General features: G+C 36.9%; 1 protein-coding gene across 9 annotated transcripts in view; it reads right to left on the bottom strand.

Moving 5' to 3' along the window:
* The window catches only part of C3H18orf63 (chromosome 3 C18orf63 homolog), a 33038-nt gene extending 16319 nt beyond the window's left edge, over positions 1-16719 (bottom strand). For 2 of the 9 annotated variants that reach the window (XM_087961461.1, XM_026669887.2), the window contains exons 1-5: positions 16598-16710; positions 14224-14390; positions 11811-11889; positions 8131-8187; positions 324-435 (exon numbers count right to left, since the gene is read on the bottom strand). In XM_087961461.1, the coding sequence (XP_087817587.1) occupies positions 324-435; positions 8131-8187; positions 11811-11889; positions 14224-14357 (382 nt within the window). In that variant the 5' untranslated portion in view covers positions 14358-14390; positions 16598-16710. Of the gene's footprint in view, positions 1-323; positions 436-8130; positions 8188-11810; positions 11890-14223; positions 14391-16597 lie in introns of those variants that run through there. The other 7 variants (XM_087961459.1, XM_087961462.1, XM_087961457.1 and 4 more) reach the window with 7 other exon arrangements.
* Between the last annotated feature and the right edge of the window lie 1580 nt (positions 16720-18299).

The raw sequence follows: 18299 nt of genomic DNA on the forward strand, positions 1-18299 counted from the left end.
ATTTGAAATATTTTCAGAAATGAAGAATCAGTTGAAGAATTTGTTTTCTATTTTATGATACCTAAACTGAGCCATTATTACTAGGCTAATAGAAATTTCAAAATTTTTGCAAAGCACAGGTGACTTGATAAACCACCATAATGACCATCGTGACTTACGACCGTAATTGCAGGATCAATTACCATTGTAAGTTGAGGACTATTTGTACTCAGACTTATTGAACAATATTTTAACAACTATAGTTAATAATAAATATATGCATCATGCAGAACATATCTAACACTATAAAAACATTTTCACTATCAGAGGTTCCAAATAATTACCTTGTATCAACAAGTGACCAGCTTGGTTCCAGTTAGGGGCAAGTTTAGCTCTAAGAGTATAAGAAAGGCAGACTTGAAAGATGGTTGGGGTAACTTTTTCTGGCATTCCTACCTAATAAATATACAAAGAAACCAAAACGCACTGTATTGCATTTTCTCTTTGCAAACATTGCCTCCTTAAGAATTTGAATATTATTATGAAACACCTTACATTTAATCAAATGTAATCCATCTAGTAGAGCACATTGTATTCTCCAATGATCAAGAGTCAAACACAATAACCATGTTATTGCTTTTTGTTCAGTGAATAACCCTTACAGGATGTTTGGCCTGATAACATGTTCCACTGAGACTATAATTTGCATTCATGATTAACAAGACAGGAATAGACTTAAGTTAGGGCTGCATTGGGAGCAAAGGTTACATCCTCTCTTCTACTCTATTGGTCTCAATCAATATTATTCTCCTGTCATAATAATTATATACTAAGCAAAAATGCATCTATTCTAGACTGACCTTCAGGCAAAGATTGTTCTAGTCTCACAACCTCCTTCACTGATTTTAATATATAGAATCTTTCTGAAAAAGACATCTGCAAATTGGTTACTGTACAGTAAAGCATATGGCAAATTGCTTATTTAGGTCCAACATAATCCAGCTAATGTACTCATGATAAATTGCAAATCAAGTACTGAATGTTACAAATGGTAGGAATTGTATGACTGTTCTTAAAATGTATGTTACACACATGAAGTAAAGAAATGTGCTAACTCATAGAAGATTGTTGGAACTTCACACCTGTTTTCTTTTCTATTTCCTATCGGTATACCTTCAAAGGTTCTAGGGTGCCCTGGCAAGTCTTTGGTAAGGCAAAATTTTAATAATGGCAGCAACGCTATCACTGTAAAAGATACAGATAGTATCTTATTATCAAGCCATAAAATGACCCACAAATGACTCATAAAATTCATGCAAACCAGTATAATCACTTATCTATCAAGAAGATGCATGAAATTAGAAAAATCATATGAAACCACCAGAAAGACCGTTTTTCCACATTTATTTGTAAAATTACCTACATTCAGAATTAATTAAAAATAATTCAAACAATATCTAAAATAACAACAAAGGAATGATTATAATGGAAATGCTTAAAACTAAGGAAAATAATATAGTGCTGTAATTCATTTTCAATCATATAAACTTACATATTTATTGAAAAGCCTACTTTCTCTAAACCCATTTAGTAAACATATATTCCATATTTCTAGGAACAAAGCCAAGTGTAAGAGTTACACATATTTGTTCAGTAAAATCCAGTGATCCCACGATTAGTGGTGGTAGAAACCAAAGATCCATGAAAGAAACAGATATATAACATCAGTAAAATATCTGAACAATGGTGTTGTTGTTTTACTGCTGTAGTGTTACATTGTCAGTCAATATATTGAAGAATTGGTTGAGAAGAAAATTAGAATCCTCACTCCCTCTTTTCCTGCTTCCAAAATCAGGAACATTGTTGTGGCTGGCTGAACATAGAACACCATCCTCCCCCCCCCGCCCCTCCCGGCAGCTATTCCATCTGAACCAGAACAAGCAAAAAAGAAAAATGTTTAATAAATAATCTGAACTCACTCCAGTGCCCCAGTATATTTTACAGAGAAATAAATAGCAGTTGCAGGCATTACAGCAAAAGATTATTATCAAGTTATCTAACCATTCATGCAAAACTCAAATTTAGATATATACCTTACAATTCAGATTTAAATATATACCTTACATTTAAAACAATTACTTTGAGTTATACACCAAGTAAAAGAAACTTTATTACATTTTTAACTAATTATCATCCTAACCACCCAATGGATGGTAAAAAGGAGCTAGGGCACTTACATTAAAAAATGTCCAAACATGTACAGATGCGTAACATAAAACCTACTCATATATTAAAACACAAACTGAGATTGTACTCATATATTAAAATACAAACTGAGACAGATTAACAAAACTACTGACCCAAGCATTTATCAGGAGGCAAAGAATATTTCTCTTAGTGTAATTAATTGGGATACTAGTGAATATCCTGAGATCACAGGCACTGTCATAAGAGGGCACTGCACCATTCAGCTTAATTTGGATATTGAGCTAGCATTTTTCCAAAAGAGCACTAAACCTTCTCTCAGAAATAGCTTGATTGAGGGGGTCACAGGCACGGAGGACAGGTTTACAACATGCCAGATGATCCTCACAAGCTCTCTGTGTTACCTGCGTCCTGTCACTATTTGTTGCACGTGCTAGACCCATGTTTTAAAATCATAGTTGCAGAACATTTCAGCATCTGCAACTTGTCACTTGCAAAGCTTGAAAGACAGCTAAATCTCACATTCCAGATACTTGCCTACACTTGCCCAGCTTGTCCTATCACTTGTTTTTCCGATAGGCAGATAATATCCAGTGGGGTGGGGGGGGGGTGGGGGGGAAATAAAGCCAAGAGAATCCATTAAATGTTTTTCATGGCTTGAGCTACATTGAAACTGATAAGGATGGTACCACTTGCCAGCCTTGCTATTGATGGAGAATAGAACTTGACAATCTGGGTAGTACAATTTATGACAGGCTATTTCTATGTAGATTCTATGCCTGGAGGAATGAACATGGACAGAACATTAAAAAGTATAAAACCTAAAACATATAGCAGTCTCATAAGGTGGCCATAGATAAACACAAAGTACCACTTACCAGAAAGCAAATGGATGAAGTTGTCTCCCACTTCCTTTAGACTTTCAGGATGTTCTCTACCATCTTAACTTACTTACAGGTAGTCCTCTAGTTATGACCATAATGGAGCCTGCCCATTATGGCTGTAAATCAACATGGCCATATTTTACAACCTTTTTTGTGGTAGTTGTTAAGTGACTGCCGTGGTCATAAAGCAAACCAATGGTTTCCTATGTAGCTGGTCTTGCCTAAAACAGGAAGCAACTGCTGGTTTCCAGCAAAAGTGTAATAAAACATGGTTATGTGACCACAAGATGCTGCAAATGGTCATAAATGTAGCCCACTGCCCAAGTGCAGTCATGTGACTGTGGGGGGGGGCAACCAATGAAACTTTGAATCTGAGTCATAAGTAGCTCTCAAGTAGGTCTGTTGGATTGGAGAGAAAGGGATTACAAGAGAATAAGTAGGCACACAATAAGAAATACACTGATCTATTTGTACAGCCCACTCATGGCTCCCAGCCCTGAGAGCACTCTTTTCAAAGTGTATTCCCATCTTACTTTCTTGTAATTCTTCCTTCTTAAAAATGATATACACATTTTCTACCACAATTGGAAGAAAAACATATATATTATTATTTTCTGATTGATCCATTAGGCTTTGACATCCTGTTCATTGACCTATATTTTTATTCATGAAGCATAAAATTACCACTGAATGGATGTATGTCACCAAATTTTCAGTAAAGCCATCTTGGCCAACATCTATAGAGTGTATGGCCTAAGACAGGGTGTCAAACTCGCATCATCATGTGACGTATCAGGACTTTTTTCCCCTTCGCTAAACCAGGTGCGGGCTCATGACGCATTCGGCCAGCGGGCCATGAGTTTGCTACCCCTGGCCTAAAATATATTTTTTAGTTTATCATGGATACTCTTGTACACAGATCAACCTGAATGCATAGTTAAGTAAAAGTTCTGTGCAAGGTTTGACACAGTTATAAATGCTCAATAATATTTTTGCTACTTTGTCATTACAGCTTATTAGCATGGCTTAAAAAGAAAGGTCCACTTTGATCCTATAAATCAGGATTGGATAATTCATGGCCATGGACCATGTAATATCTCTAGCACCCCATTTCCAACCCTTTCTTCCCCAAAATTGCAATGCCAAAATTACCAGCAATGGCCAATTTTCAGGAACACAGTTTCAGGCCATCTTTAAACGCTTAGGTAATGAATTTAAGGTTGAAAATGGTAGTGTTTTCCAGAGGCTCCCCACTTTTTAATTGTTATTGCTTCCCTCAAAGGCATAACACCTTTGGTCAAGCCCCTTACAGTGACATAATTATATTACAAGATTATTCTTATGGTTCTCCGATCGGTTGGGAGACTAACTTGGAATCACTGCACATCAGATCTGCTATCACTTACACCTACTTTCCATAATTTGGTCAGCTTCCAAATATTTGGATTTAAGTTACCAACCATAAAAACCTCTGATCTCATCCTGGCCTAACCTTACAGCAACATGCCCGCTCCCGTATACTACGCACAGAACTCAAAAATTGTCTAGACCAGTGGTGGGATTCAATTTTTTTTACTACCAGTTCTGTGGGCGTGGCTTGGTGGGCATGGATGCTGTAAAATCTCCAGTCAGAGGGGGTATTTGCAGGCTCTCGAACTACTCCAAATTTCTGCTACCGGTTCTCCAGAACTGGTTAGAACCTGCTGAATACCGCCTCTGGTCTAGACAATGGAGAGAAGGACCTGTACATTGATTACCATGCAGACTGTATCAAAAGAAAGTCACACAACCAACAACTCAGCATCCAATCCTACTTCAACCAATCCACCATCACCCAAGACTAGGCACACACACACACCCAACTACCTCAGTTTAAACTACAACTGGCCTTAAATGCAAGCTACTCAATGCAAGAAGCCTTGTAAATAAAATACCATGAATTTCTCCTCTTACTAAATACGGCTAAATTTGACATCATATTTGTCTGTGAAACATGGCTCAACGCATCTCTCCCTGACCCCATTATCTCAGTAAGAGACTATCATTTTTAGCAATCTGATCGTGAAATCTGTAGAGGAGGTGGTGTTGCTATCTTCTATAAAAAGTCCTTACATTTAAAAAACATCCAAGTTACCCAAGAGCTTGCTCTTCCTGAGACCACTATCTGAACTGACCTTAAATATCACATTTCGGTTCTTGCTATGTTACAGAGCCCCTGATTATGACATCAAACATGTAAACGAGCTAAATTCACTACTAACATGGGCAGCATCCTGCCCACATGCTTTTATCTTTCTTGGTGACTTCAATCTACCTCATATTAACTGGACCCTAAACAAATGTACAACTGAACCCATACATGCAATCTTCTACAATGCTGTAACAAATCTGGGACTGGAACAACTAGTAACCAACAACACTAGACTTAACAACTGCCTCGATCTCATCTTCTGCAATAGTTTGAATTCAATTTACGGAATACAAATTAAAGAACCCTTTTCCAACAGTGACCACAACATGACTGACTTTTGTCTCAACATACGTTCACACAAAAATAATCACAATGACAAAATCCCCAATTATAACTTCAAAAAAGGCAACTATGAACTTATAATCAACGATCTCTCTTCCCTTGATTGGCAATTTCTGGATGCAATACTGTTGAAGAACATTACAACATATTCTTACTAGAAATCAAAGCCATCAAACTATATGTACCAATAACAACTCCCAAAACCAGGAAAAACAGATTACCCACAACAATAAGGAAGCTTCAATCCAAAAAGAAATCATTCTGGTGGAAAAACAAATCTGGTCACATTGCCAACTTCAAAAGCCAACACAAAAATTTATGCCACCAGATAAAGACTGAATGCACCAATTATCACATTAAACAAGAGGAAAACCTTCTATGCACCTATTCCACCCGCGCTTTCCACAATTTTGTAAACAACAAACTAAAAGACTCAAGGTCCATCCCACCCCTGAAAGGACCTAATGGCAAAGACTGCAACGACGACCCCATCAAAGCAAACCTCTTTAATACATTCTTTGGCTCAGTATTTGTAAACAGCAATGATCTAATACATAACGATTTTACAGAAGACATTGTTGAAAAAGCACTGCGCAATCTAAAATCATCCCTATCTATTGGACTGGACGGAATATGTGCCTACTTCTTAAAAAAGCTATCCACTGCCATAGTCGAACCTCTAAGCATAATCTTTGAAAAATCTTTCAGGACCAGCTCCTTGCCTAACCTATGGTCACAAGCAATGGTCATCCCCATCTTCAAAAAGGGAGACCCCAGCCTAGCTGAAAATTACAGACCAATCTCCTTATGCTGCATCACCTGTAAAGTCATGGAATCAATTATTAACCAATCTATTATCCTCCACTTAGAGACAAACAACCTACTCTCTAATAAACAATTTGGTTTCAGAAAAAAACTATCCTGTAATCTGCAACTCTTACACTGCAAAAACATATGGACTACACAACTCGATCAGGACAAAGCAATAGACACAATCTACATAGACTTCTGTAAAACCTTTGATTCACTGGTACATGACAAACTACTACTAAAACTAAAATCTTATGGTATCTCTGGACACCTGCATAACTGGATAGAAGCATTCCTGTCAAACAGACAACAAATGGTCAAAATTGGGAGCGTCCTATCAAATTCTGTACCTGTCAACAGTGGTGTCCCCCAAGGCAGTGTTTTAGGACCAACTCTCTTCATACTCTACATAAATGACCTCTGTGATCATATTAAGAGCAATTGTGTTCTCTTCGCTGACGATGTAAAGCTATTCAACACCACAGACAATACTACTTACCCTCCAAAAAGACCTTGACTATGTATCAGAATGGTCAATCAAGTGGCAACTTCAAATGTCAACAAATAAATGCTCTGTCTTACATATTGGCAAAAAAAAATAATCAAAAAAATAAATACAAGCTAAATAGTCAAGACCTTGTTGAGGATCCAAACTCTGTCAAGGACCTTGGAGTACTCATCTCTAATGATCTAAGTGCTAGAGCCCACTGTAACTACGTAGCCAAAAAGGTATTAAGAATTGTTAATCTAATCCTACGTAGCTTCTTCTCTGGTAATATCACACTACTAACGAGAGCATACAAAACATTTGCTAGACCTAATACAGCTCATCAGTCTGGAACCCATATCATGTATCTGATATTAACACAATTGAAAAAGTCCAGAAATATTTCACAAGAAGAGTTCTCCGCTCCTCTACTCATTGCAGAATACCTTATGCCACCAGACTTGAAACTCTAGACCTAGAAAACCTAGAACTACGCCGCCTCCGGTCCGATCTAAATATATTATATAAAATCATACATTGCAATGCCCTACCTGCAAATGAATACTTCAGCTTCAACCATAACAATACAAGATCAAACAATAGATACAAACTCAAGGTTAACCACACCAAACTTGACTTCAGAAAATATGACTTCAGCAACAGAGTGGTCAATGTTTGGAATACTCTACCTGACTCTATGGTTTCTTCCCCAAACCCCAAAAACTTTAACCTTAGACTGTCTACTATTGACCTCACCCCTTCCTAAGAGGCCTAAGGGGGCGTGCATAAGCGCACCAATCGTGTCTACCGTCCCTGTCCTATTGTTTCTTTTTATTTTTCTTATAAGTATCTATCTCATATATTCAAAACTATGTTTATTCTTATACCTGTATCTTGTAAGCGATTGACAAATCAAATAAATAAAAAATAAAAATAAATTGTCCAGTTAGCATGTTGATTGCTAAGAAATCTGGGAGATGAAGTTGATACAGAAAGTATTGCCAAGTTTGCGGAATAATATATCATCAATATAGGATATGAATTGCATTGAACTAAATGCCCATATTATGTCATAAAATGAAATTAAAATATCTAAAACTCAGATACAATAAACAAGCATTCCATTTTTTCATATTTAAGTACATAAAATGTAATTTTCCAACAACCTGTAACAATATACACACATCTTGTATGTAGAAGAACAACCAAAAAAAATAATGTTCATGACTTACTGTAGCTCCGTGTTTGTCCACATAAACTTGAAATGTTCCTGATTTGTAAAAGGGTATCTAAAACAAGCAAAAAATAAGTTTCAGCATATATTTCCGCTTTAAACTCTTTTTTTGTCTTTTACCTATTCTTGAATAAATCGTTCTGAAACATGAATCCTTTGGGAAATACAAGTGAAAGGTATTGTTTCTGCTATAGCAGGGATCCCCAACCTTTTCGACGCCGCGGCCCGGTTCCGGCGTCAGCTGGCGCCGCGCCCGGTTCCGGCGTCAGCTGGGCGCGCGGCCCGGTTCCGCGTCAGCTGGGCGCCACCATTTTTTTTACGAAAAATCACTTCCGGTGATGTCACCGGAGCGATTTTTCGTCAAAAAAATGGCGCGCCAGCGCTTCCGGTGAGCTTTTTCGGGTAGAAATGGCTTTCTACCGGAAAAGCTCGCTAAACGCTGGCGCCGCCATCTTTTTGGATTGAAAAATTGCTTTTTTACCAAAAAAGATGGCGGCGCCCAGCAACCAGCGGCCCGGTAAGGCTTGTTCCGATGCCCGGTACCGGTCCGCGGACCGGCGGTTGGGGACCCCTGCTATAGGACAGGCCCTTGGCAGTTTTTCATTTAGAAGAAAATAGAAGAAACTCATTTCTCAAATAGAAGAAACTCATTTAATACTACTGTTAACATGTCCAACATTGAAACCAAATGCAAAATCACTGAGCATTTTAATCTGAAAGACAACTTCCATAAAATATGTAAAAAATCAAGAGAGACAAATCAGAGCTTCTGAGATATAAATTTGTAATTAAGAAAATGTAGCCTTTAAGAACAGAAAAATAGGGAGGAGCTATTGAATAAACAGGTTGACTGATGCAAAGTTGTGATAAGATTCAGGGCACATTCACATAAGAGAGATTTCATTTTTTTCCTACCATCTGTCTGTCATAAGCCAACCTTTGAAGGCAACCTTATTATGATTTGAATTTTAATTTGCTTCTGAGCTGCGTGACCAATAGGGCAATTTTAAAAAATGAAACTCAAACCTTTAACTACCACAGCCTCAGAAATCAGAAAAAACCCTCTTATTCCCATACCACATAAATGAAAAAACAAATAGTTTACTTTCACTCCCTGCTTCCAAACACATTGTATGCATTTATGTGGCTCTCTGCATAGACAGACAGACAAACAGACAGAAATTAGTAAATTGGAGGAGTAACTCTAACCCTAACCCTAACTCTACAAATGATTGTGGGATACAAGTACTCTAGATCAGGGGTCCCCAACCACCGGGTCGCGGACCGGTACCGGGCCGTGGAGCACTCTCTACCGGGCCGCAAAGAATTTTTTTTTTTAAATGGCGGCTTTCTTCACCTTCGGTGAATGCTGCTGGGATCGGGGATCAAGGACACAAATGAAAGAAGGGGAGGGAGGAAGCAACCAAAGCCTGTCCTTCTCTCTGGGTCAGCTCTCTCAGTCGCTCTCTCGCTCCTCCACCAGCCCAGGAAGAAACTGCTTCAAAGAAGCGGGAGCTTTCCTGTCGCCGCAGCGCCTCCGAAGCGCCCGTTTCTCCCCACCCCCACCCCGTCCGCCCGCCCGCCGCGCGGGTTCAACCCAGTGCTCCGTTCTGCCTGCCTGCCTGCCTTCGTTAATGGTTGAATCGGAACAGCTTCGGCTGAGTAAAAGAGGCGAATAGTTATTATTCTCAGCCGAAGCTGCTCCCAAACAACCAGAAACTAAGGCAGGCAGGCAGGCAGGCAGAACGGACACTGTGGATTGAGCCGCGCGGGCGGGCGGGTGGGAGCGGGCGCCGGAATAGCTGCGGCGACAGGAAAGCCCCCGCTCTTTGAAGCAGTTTCTTCCTGGGCTGGTGGGCAGCGAGAGCCAACCTCCTTCTCTTCTCTCCCCCCGGTCCTTGCAAAATTTTCTGCTTGAAACCGGTCCCTGGTACAAAAAGGTTGGGGACCACTGCTCTAGATAGCAGTTCCTTGGATTTAGAGCTTTGTGAGATGACAGAATAGCCATCTTGCTTAAATCATGGTTGGAACCTTTGAAAGGACATTAAGTAATGTATACTTCCCTTTCTAATCACTTTTGGAAATTTCTGGTTAACTGCTTTTCAGCTATTAGAAACCTTTGAATCATGTCTGATTGCACCTGATGAGTTTTTTTTTAATCCTTTGTAAGTTTCAGCTACAAGTGTAACAACACATTTTTTAATGAACAGCAAAAAGCCGATTAAAACTTTGATTTTAGGAAGTTATAAACAGTTAAGGGTACAAATAAATTTTAAATAAGATTTTGAAATTAATTATAAAGAATTCTTCCCATAGGAAAATGCTTTTGTTTTGAACTTTTAAAAAACGTAAGATTTAAGCAACTGGACTCTAGAGGGAACCAAAGATGAAAATTAAAGGACAACACAAACTCAACCAATAATTACAGAATGATGCAAAATATTCTAACATTGGATATAATGAAGGATATTTTTGAAACATGGATTCTGATGTTAGCATTAACAGTGATAGCTGCCTACATGGAAACTTTATGTCTAAAATATGTTATGGAGGAAAAATATATTTGGATTTACAAATCAGTTTGTTAAAGTTTCAAAGAAACTCAAGAGAAGGAACAAAGAAAAAATGAAAACATATCCAGTTCTACAACATTATTTGAATGGACACAAACTAATATGGAGAAATGGAAGGAATATAAAGTTGGTTTATCTGATCAAGGTTAAAACAGATGTTATTTTTTTTCTGCTAACCCTTAAAAGACTTTTGCTGGAGACTGAAGTAACAATGCTTTATATATTTGTTTATAGATAAGAGATGATTTATGGGAAGAAAAACTCATCTGTTGTATTTTAAGAGGCGATAAGTTGCTAAACTTGTTTCTACTTATTGTGAGAATAGATGAGAAGCCACTTCTTTATATATTTCTTTTATTTTTCTTTAATATATTCTTATTATCCTTTCCTTTTTTGCATCTTTTGCTCTTTTTTCAAGTTTGTATTGGTTTTTACTGTATAATCTTATAAAGTATAAGTGCAATAATATTAAGATTAAAACTTAATATAATTATTATAAAAAGAACATTGCAATTTTCAGATAAAATCAAATATAACATTAACAGGGATTATAAAATCAATCAGAAGCATTAAGATTGGTTTTCATGACAAACTTAGACATATTCCTTCCTTAACATCTTAAATTGCAGCAGAAGTTGAGCAAAATGTTCCTGCAATCAGGATTTGGGAAATAAAACCAACATAAAAGCAATCCACCTAGTCATTTTGTTTACTTATGGAGGACAAGATGAAATTCAGGAGACATCTAACACGCAAGGGAGAGGAAGACTGAAAGGGCATATGAAGAACAAAAATAGTATTGTTTCCTGTTGATGAATAAAGAAAAATAAAAGGCTGATCAGGTGTATTTTATAGTAGATAAAATATGTTATGATAAATATTGATAAGTTCTTAGATCTTTTTTATCAATTTAGTATAAATTGAGGGTGTGAAATACATATCTGCTTACCTTCAGTAGGCTAAAAGGGAAAAATGCTTTTTGAAACAAAGCACTCTATGTGAGAGATATGTGAGAACTTCCTATTGACTAAACTATACATTTTTAAGCTGCATAAACTGAAATTCTTTTTATTATTTTTAATTAGTAACATTTAATATTTCTGACCGTCATAATTACTAAAATTTGATTCAGTGTTCCAGGAACAGGTGAAGAAATGATACCTTGACACAGCAGCAGGAGTTGCCTAGGTAAAATATTAAAAGCTTGTCATTAATCTTAATAATTTTATACTTTTAATTAAGATTTGTATATAAGGCATGGAATCTTTAAAACTTGCTAACAAATATTTTTTTCTTTGACAAGAGAGGAAGGTAATAAAAATAAACAGGTAATCATACAAATGATAATATATTAAATTTATTTACTAATTTACTATTAAACTAATTTGGCCTACTTCTTTTTCTTGACCTTACTAAGTTTGGAATGCTTCCACAAGCATTAAAATCAATGGCCCTTGCCTCCCAAATTAAGAATCACAATGATAGCATTCCAGCCCTCAAAGTTTTATCCCTGAAGGGGAAAAATCCTAACCCCTTTTAGTAGAGTTTTTAAAAAATCTTTAACAGCTTAAACTTCTCCTAATAATAAAAGCAAACATCATAAGACATAGAAAATAAACAAAAATAAAAAAGAACTTTGTTCTAATGAACTGTTACTCTGCTGTTCTCATTATTCTACCATGTTCAACCATATTCAGCTTCTACCATATAACAGGTCACACAGAAAAAGGAAAGGAAATAAAGTATTGCCATTTACCAGTGTCTTTACTACAATTAGCCATTTAACTACATAGCTCACCAAAATGATTTCTAATATAATGGCCTATCAGCCATCCCCCAAATATAAAAATCCTGACATAGGATTGTATGCAAATCCTACTGGTCCAGTTCTAAAACTATGCCAGCACTGGATAGCAAAAATTGATGTGCCAGTTATTCTATTGAAAGTAGAATTGGAATAGCATTTACTTAAATTGAACCTGAAACTGAATTTGGAGATTCCTCTTCACATGAGACATTTATACCATTATAAAAGAGACTAGGTTTTTAAAATAAAAGCTTTATTTTTGCTGGGTTTTTTTAAATATCTGCAATTATAAAGCTGAGTTCAATCGTAAAGGTAAAAAATCTTTTATCATAACAAAAGCATCAAATTCTACTTGCAATCAGGTAGGTGTCAAACTGGCGGTCTGTGGCAGTGGTGGGATTCAATTTTTTTACTACCGGTTCTGTGGGCGTGGCTTGGTGGCAGGGGAAGGATGCTGTAAAATCTCCAATCAGAGGTGGTATTCACTGGTTCTACGAACTACTGGTTCTCCGAACTACTCAAAATTTCTGCTACCGGTTCTCCAGAACTGGTCAGAACCTGCTGAATATCACATCTGGCCTGAGGGCCGGATTAGTCATGCTCAGGCCATGTCCACCCAAGCTCCACGAAGGGGAAAAAAAACACCACAGAATATCCCGTGACAGCAATATGACGCTGTGAGTTTGACACCTGTGAGGTAGACTGTTAAAATATGAACTGTATTTAAGTATGCAAATGAAAGAATTGCTACAGTTTGAGCTACGACTAACATGTTATGCTTCAAATGCAACTTAACATTGACAGAACAAGAGTCCTTCTTTATGTCATCAGGCATAATCAATGCAAAGCTTTATTTCTATTAATTATAACAGCTGTTCATTTTAAGCATCATAATTCTGGGTGGCTTACAAACAGCAATAAATGCAGTAAAAGTATAAAAACTCCCCATATCATCCCTCCCCTTTAACAAAAATTTTACTGGCTTCAATCTCACTCTACTTCAGTGCTTGTATTAAAACTGGATTTTCAAGGCTTCACAGGAATGTGATGGCAAACCTTGGTTTGTCAAGTATTTGGAAAATGCCTAACTTGACTCTGGTGGCATGTCTCTCACACACAGATATCCCAAACAAAAGGGAAACATTTTTTAAAAAATGTACATTAATTAAAAACATGCCAATGATGTGTGTATTGTATAAATAAATACAAAATTTAAATACATGTAAAACAAACTTATTTTTGGAGAGTCTAGAGCAGGGGTGTCAAACTCATGTCATGGTAGCATCAGGTGACGTATTGGGACTTTCTCCCCTTCCTTAAACCAGGCGTGGGTGTGGCCAGCATGTGATGCATCTGGCCCATGGGCCAGGAATTTGACAGCCCGGATCTAAAGACCCCATTCTCATGTGGCCTCTGCAGCATCACTCCATGACAGAAAGGGGCATGCTTTCGAGAACAGTTGTTTTCAAGTGTTCATGAATGCTGGTATGTCACCCAAACGTCATGGCATGTCACCTTTGAAACATGGGTCATATTTTCACCATCATTGGCCTGCCTGTCATCTGGTGTATGCCTTTCAGATTTCAGGAAGAAGGGTGTAATTAAGTCAGATTCTGTGCTGACAATGCTTTTAATCAAAATATGGTAAACCTAAGCAATGTGTCATCCTGTATTTTATACTTTTTAAAACTTAATCTATTACAAATTTTACTTGCACATCTTCCATTGTTCCGTTCTAACTTCAGTTGCTGCCAGTTGAGAACTCAATGTAATCTTCAAAGCATAAAGCTTCTGCAGTTCAGGCAGACTGCTGAAAAACAGTGACTGACTTCTAACATCATTCATTTTGTTTTGCTAACCATGAGAAAGTAATCCAATCTGTAATATAAAAATGTGGTTGTCAAAAAGATGTAAAGATATGATACAATTCAAGCTATTAGAAAGCTATTTTTAATGTCATTCTCTTTGATAGTGAAGTTGGATGTTTGAGTGTAGTACTTATCAATATGAAACATGGTGTTCTAAGCCAAAACATTCTTGTTATCTTATTCTATGCCTAAATTGGATCATTTTAATAAATCCCATTAGTACTTCAGTATATGACATTTTGAAATTCTTTGCAAATGGCTCAAAGTATATTTTAACTATTCAGAAGCAAATCCTATTCTTCAACTCATAAAGCTAGTACTAAAGGTAATCCATTGACTTGGTTGTGAGAAGCAAGCAGGAGGTTGCTTTGCTTAATGACCATGGGATGTGGTTAACGATGGCAACTGGGCCTGCAGGAATTGCTGTTGCTAAGCAATGCCATCATAATTTATGACAGTGGCACTAAGTGATGGAAATTCCAAACTCAATTCCTGTTGTAAGTTGAGGTCTACCTGTACTATATAGATATAAGTAGTCTTCACTTAACAATCACAACTGGTACCAGCAACTCCATCACATGCAACATGGTTGTTAAGTGAGACATCATGTGATTGTATTGATTTTATGACATCAGTTCTGCTGTGGTTATTAAGCATGATATTACTTCAAGTTGCAATTTTACTGCTGGCTTCTCCATTGACTCTGCTTGTTGAAAGCCAGTTGTGAACATGCAAACAGTTGTAAATGCCCCCAGGTTCTACAACAGATAAGACTGGTTTTTCAATCACAGAAATGCATTAGGGCCTCTTAGGAAACAAAAGTTTTCAGGGTGTAACAGATTAAGATCCTATAATTTCAGGAAGCAGTGCAATTGGCTGGAAAGTACTAATAATTTAATTAAGGTCACAAAGATGAGTTTGTTAATTTTGCCCAACACTTATTTAGGGAAGTGCTGCACCAAGGACAAAGGATGCTCAGGAAGAGATATCAAGTTAGATATCTGAAAAGCTGAACAATATTTAATTATGCTATGCCCGCTGGAGACATGAAGACAAATTGCTTGAAGTTTGATAACCCTATTGGAAATTAACTAGAATATAAGACCAAGTAATAAATAAAAAATAAATAACTTATGTTGATGCTACTATATTTATAGCTATCATTTTCAGTCATAATTTCTATCTGCAGGTCTTACCACACAGATTTTAAAAACTGAAGCAAAGTTGATTTGACTGTCTTAAAATAATTATTTCATCTAAAAAGTTAAAAGGGCAGAATACTTAGAATGTCAGAAATATTTTTTTCTCAAAGGTGTGAGAGAAAAACGTGATGGAAACCACTCATTCTCCCCCCCCTCCATGATTATTACAAAATATGGTAACCTTAGAACTGCTACTTTAGAGTTGCTTTAACCTTTTTTGTCTCCAGGCCTAAACCTGACAGCCTGGGAAAACCTGAAAAACACGAACTATACCACATAGCTTTTGTTTCTCTTCCTACAAGATAAGCTGGGAGCGTTTTGTTCATCAAATATATTTGTTGACCAGAGGAAATCTAAGCAATTAATATTTGTTTTAATATGGCTGAGTCACCACAGGTTTAACGGGAGCTAAACCTTCCTTCTGCTTTATATCATCAATCTTCTCACACAGTCTTTAATGCTGAAAAAGAGAGCAAATGATGTACTTTTGGGAACTTGTCACATAAATAAATATTCCACTAAGTAAGGCATCAAGTGCCTAAGTAGCCTAGTTTGACTAGAAGAACATGTTCTGCATGGAGATTGTGAAATCCATTTAAAGACTATATCAAGTTGATGGATGAGTCACAACTGTCTGAAAAGTCATGTTACTATAGGAAAACTGCCACTGAAGAACGATCTCAGTTAGGAAACGCAGTAGGCCATATTACTTGTACGATTTCTCCAGCTCCAAAACGCTGGGAAAAATATGTAGACAAGAAACAGGTTATCTTAAAAAAAAAAAAAAAACCGCGGGAAAATGTTGTGAGGCAAGAGAAAGGACGCCTGGAACGGCGCACAATGGAGATGGGCAATAAAGGCAGAAGCAGGAGTGAAAGACAAAGGCGCAGAGAAGGAGCAAACCACGCGGGGAAAATCGTCGATTTGACTTTAAAAATCCGTCTTTTTGTTTCCTTGCACTTCACGTTTTTCTGTTATGCCCCGAAACGCTCAAGAAGAGAGGAAAAGTACGCACGTGATTTAGCAAAAGCGAATGTATGGCGATGTATGTATGTACAAGTATGTTTAGCAAAAGGATCTGTCGTGCAATTCAATGCCGCGGAAAGATGGGCGCTGACTAGTATCGCAACCCCGGATTCGGCTGAGTTGCCGGTCCAAAGTTCACCAGCACGTGATAACCTTCAGCCTTTGGGGCAGCCTAGAGGCACGCCGGAGTTGGGGACAGAAAACGGGATTACGCAACCCTTTTCCTTCTGATTTGTAGAGGGGAAAATGTCCCGGCTTTTAAGAAGATCTTAAATCTGATTCTGACGTTACAGTAGATTACGTAATTGCTGTCGAACTGCTGAACAGATGGTTTTAGTGCCACGAGGAAATAAATATGAGGCGCCTCCGTAAAAACATATAGAAATTAAAACATATTTTAATTTCTGTAATCTCTGATTATCCTGAGTGATAGGGCAGGTAACTAACTATTCAGAAGTTTGTTTTGAGCTTTATTCCCGAATAAAGATATTGTCCAACTGTAAGAAGATTGGGTTTATTTTATTTTTTCTAAATCGGAGCAGCTATTTTTGATTTTCACATGTTTTGACAGTCCACCAACTGTTCAGCTTGATCATAGTGGACTGCATTATCAGGATTTTGGAAAACTGTAGCACATATAAAGTGGGATAATTCTAGTTCAAAACTATGTTTGTGCCCTATGCAGTTCAAATAACAAGACTAAACAAAGTTACCTATTGTGCAAATACATAACTACATGTGAGCAGATACTTTTAGCTCTGTTAATTGTGGTAAAATGTCACAAATTTGTCCCCAAAATTTGAAAGGTTGAAGAAAGTTGAAACTTTCTGCTGTCCCACAAGAAAGTTATACTGAATTTACATTTCAGGTTTTTCTCATCCTATTTCACTCACTTTGCGGCCCATCAAAAAAGTGGGATTGGTATTGGAAATATTCAAAATACCCAGGGAAGCCAGATTTTGCATCTTTTTGCCTTTTATTTTTTCTTGTGCCAGAATGTTTTGTCTGATTTATTACTCTTGAAAACAAAGCCTGTTATCTGAGAATTTGCAGCTTTAAAAAGTTGTATTTGAGAAGATATTAAACCCAAGTCATTGCCATATTAGTCTTTGTGCTGTAACAGTTTGTCCACATTTCAACATCACTACTTACATTGCAATAAAGTATCAGGAAAATGCAGGTGTGTAATTGGTTTAAAGAAATTATCATTCAACCATGAAGAGTCTGGCCATAGTGAGATATTTGTTGTATAAATGATGGTGTTAGAAAGCATCATGTTGTAAGCTGTCTAGAGTCACTTGTTAACGAGATGGGAGTCATATAAATGTAATAAATAAATAAATAAATATAGAGATAACAATAAAGTCTTTAGGTGATTCTATGCCACTACTGTTCAACTTAGACACAAAAGTTTACATCAATCACAAATTTACATCAACTTTGAACAGCCAAATTTATACCCACCTAGAAATAAAAATAAAAATAAAAAAAGAACCACACCTCTCAGCAAAAATTACTTTTATTAGTGATAATCTTTTGTGGACAATGCAGTTGGCTTTTGATATACTTTAATGTACCACAAATATTCATTGAACAACTTTCCATCAGTATTATATCAAACGTGCAAAAAACATTTTGCAACACCAGAAACAAATTAACATGCCATTTGATAACAGATAAACAGTTTGTTT

Source organism: Notechis scutatus, chromosome 3 (genome assembly GCF_049901735.1).
Source record: "Notechis scutatus isolate UNSWTSFEM ecotype Mainland chromosome 3, rNotScu1.2, whole genome shotgun sequence".
NCBI lineage: Eukaryota > Metazoa > Chordata > Lepidosauria > Squamata > Elapidae > Notechis > Notechis scutatus.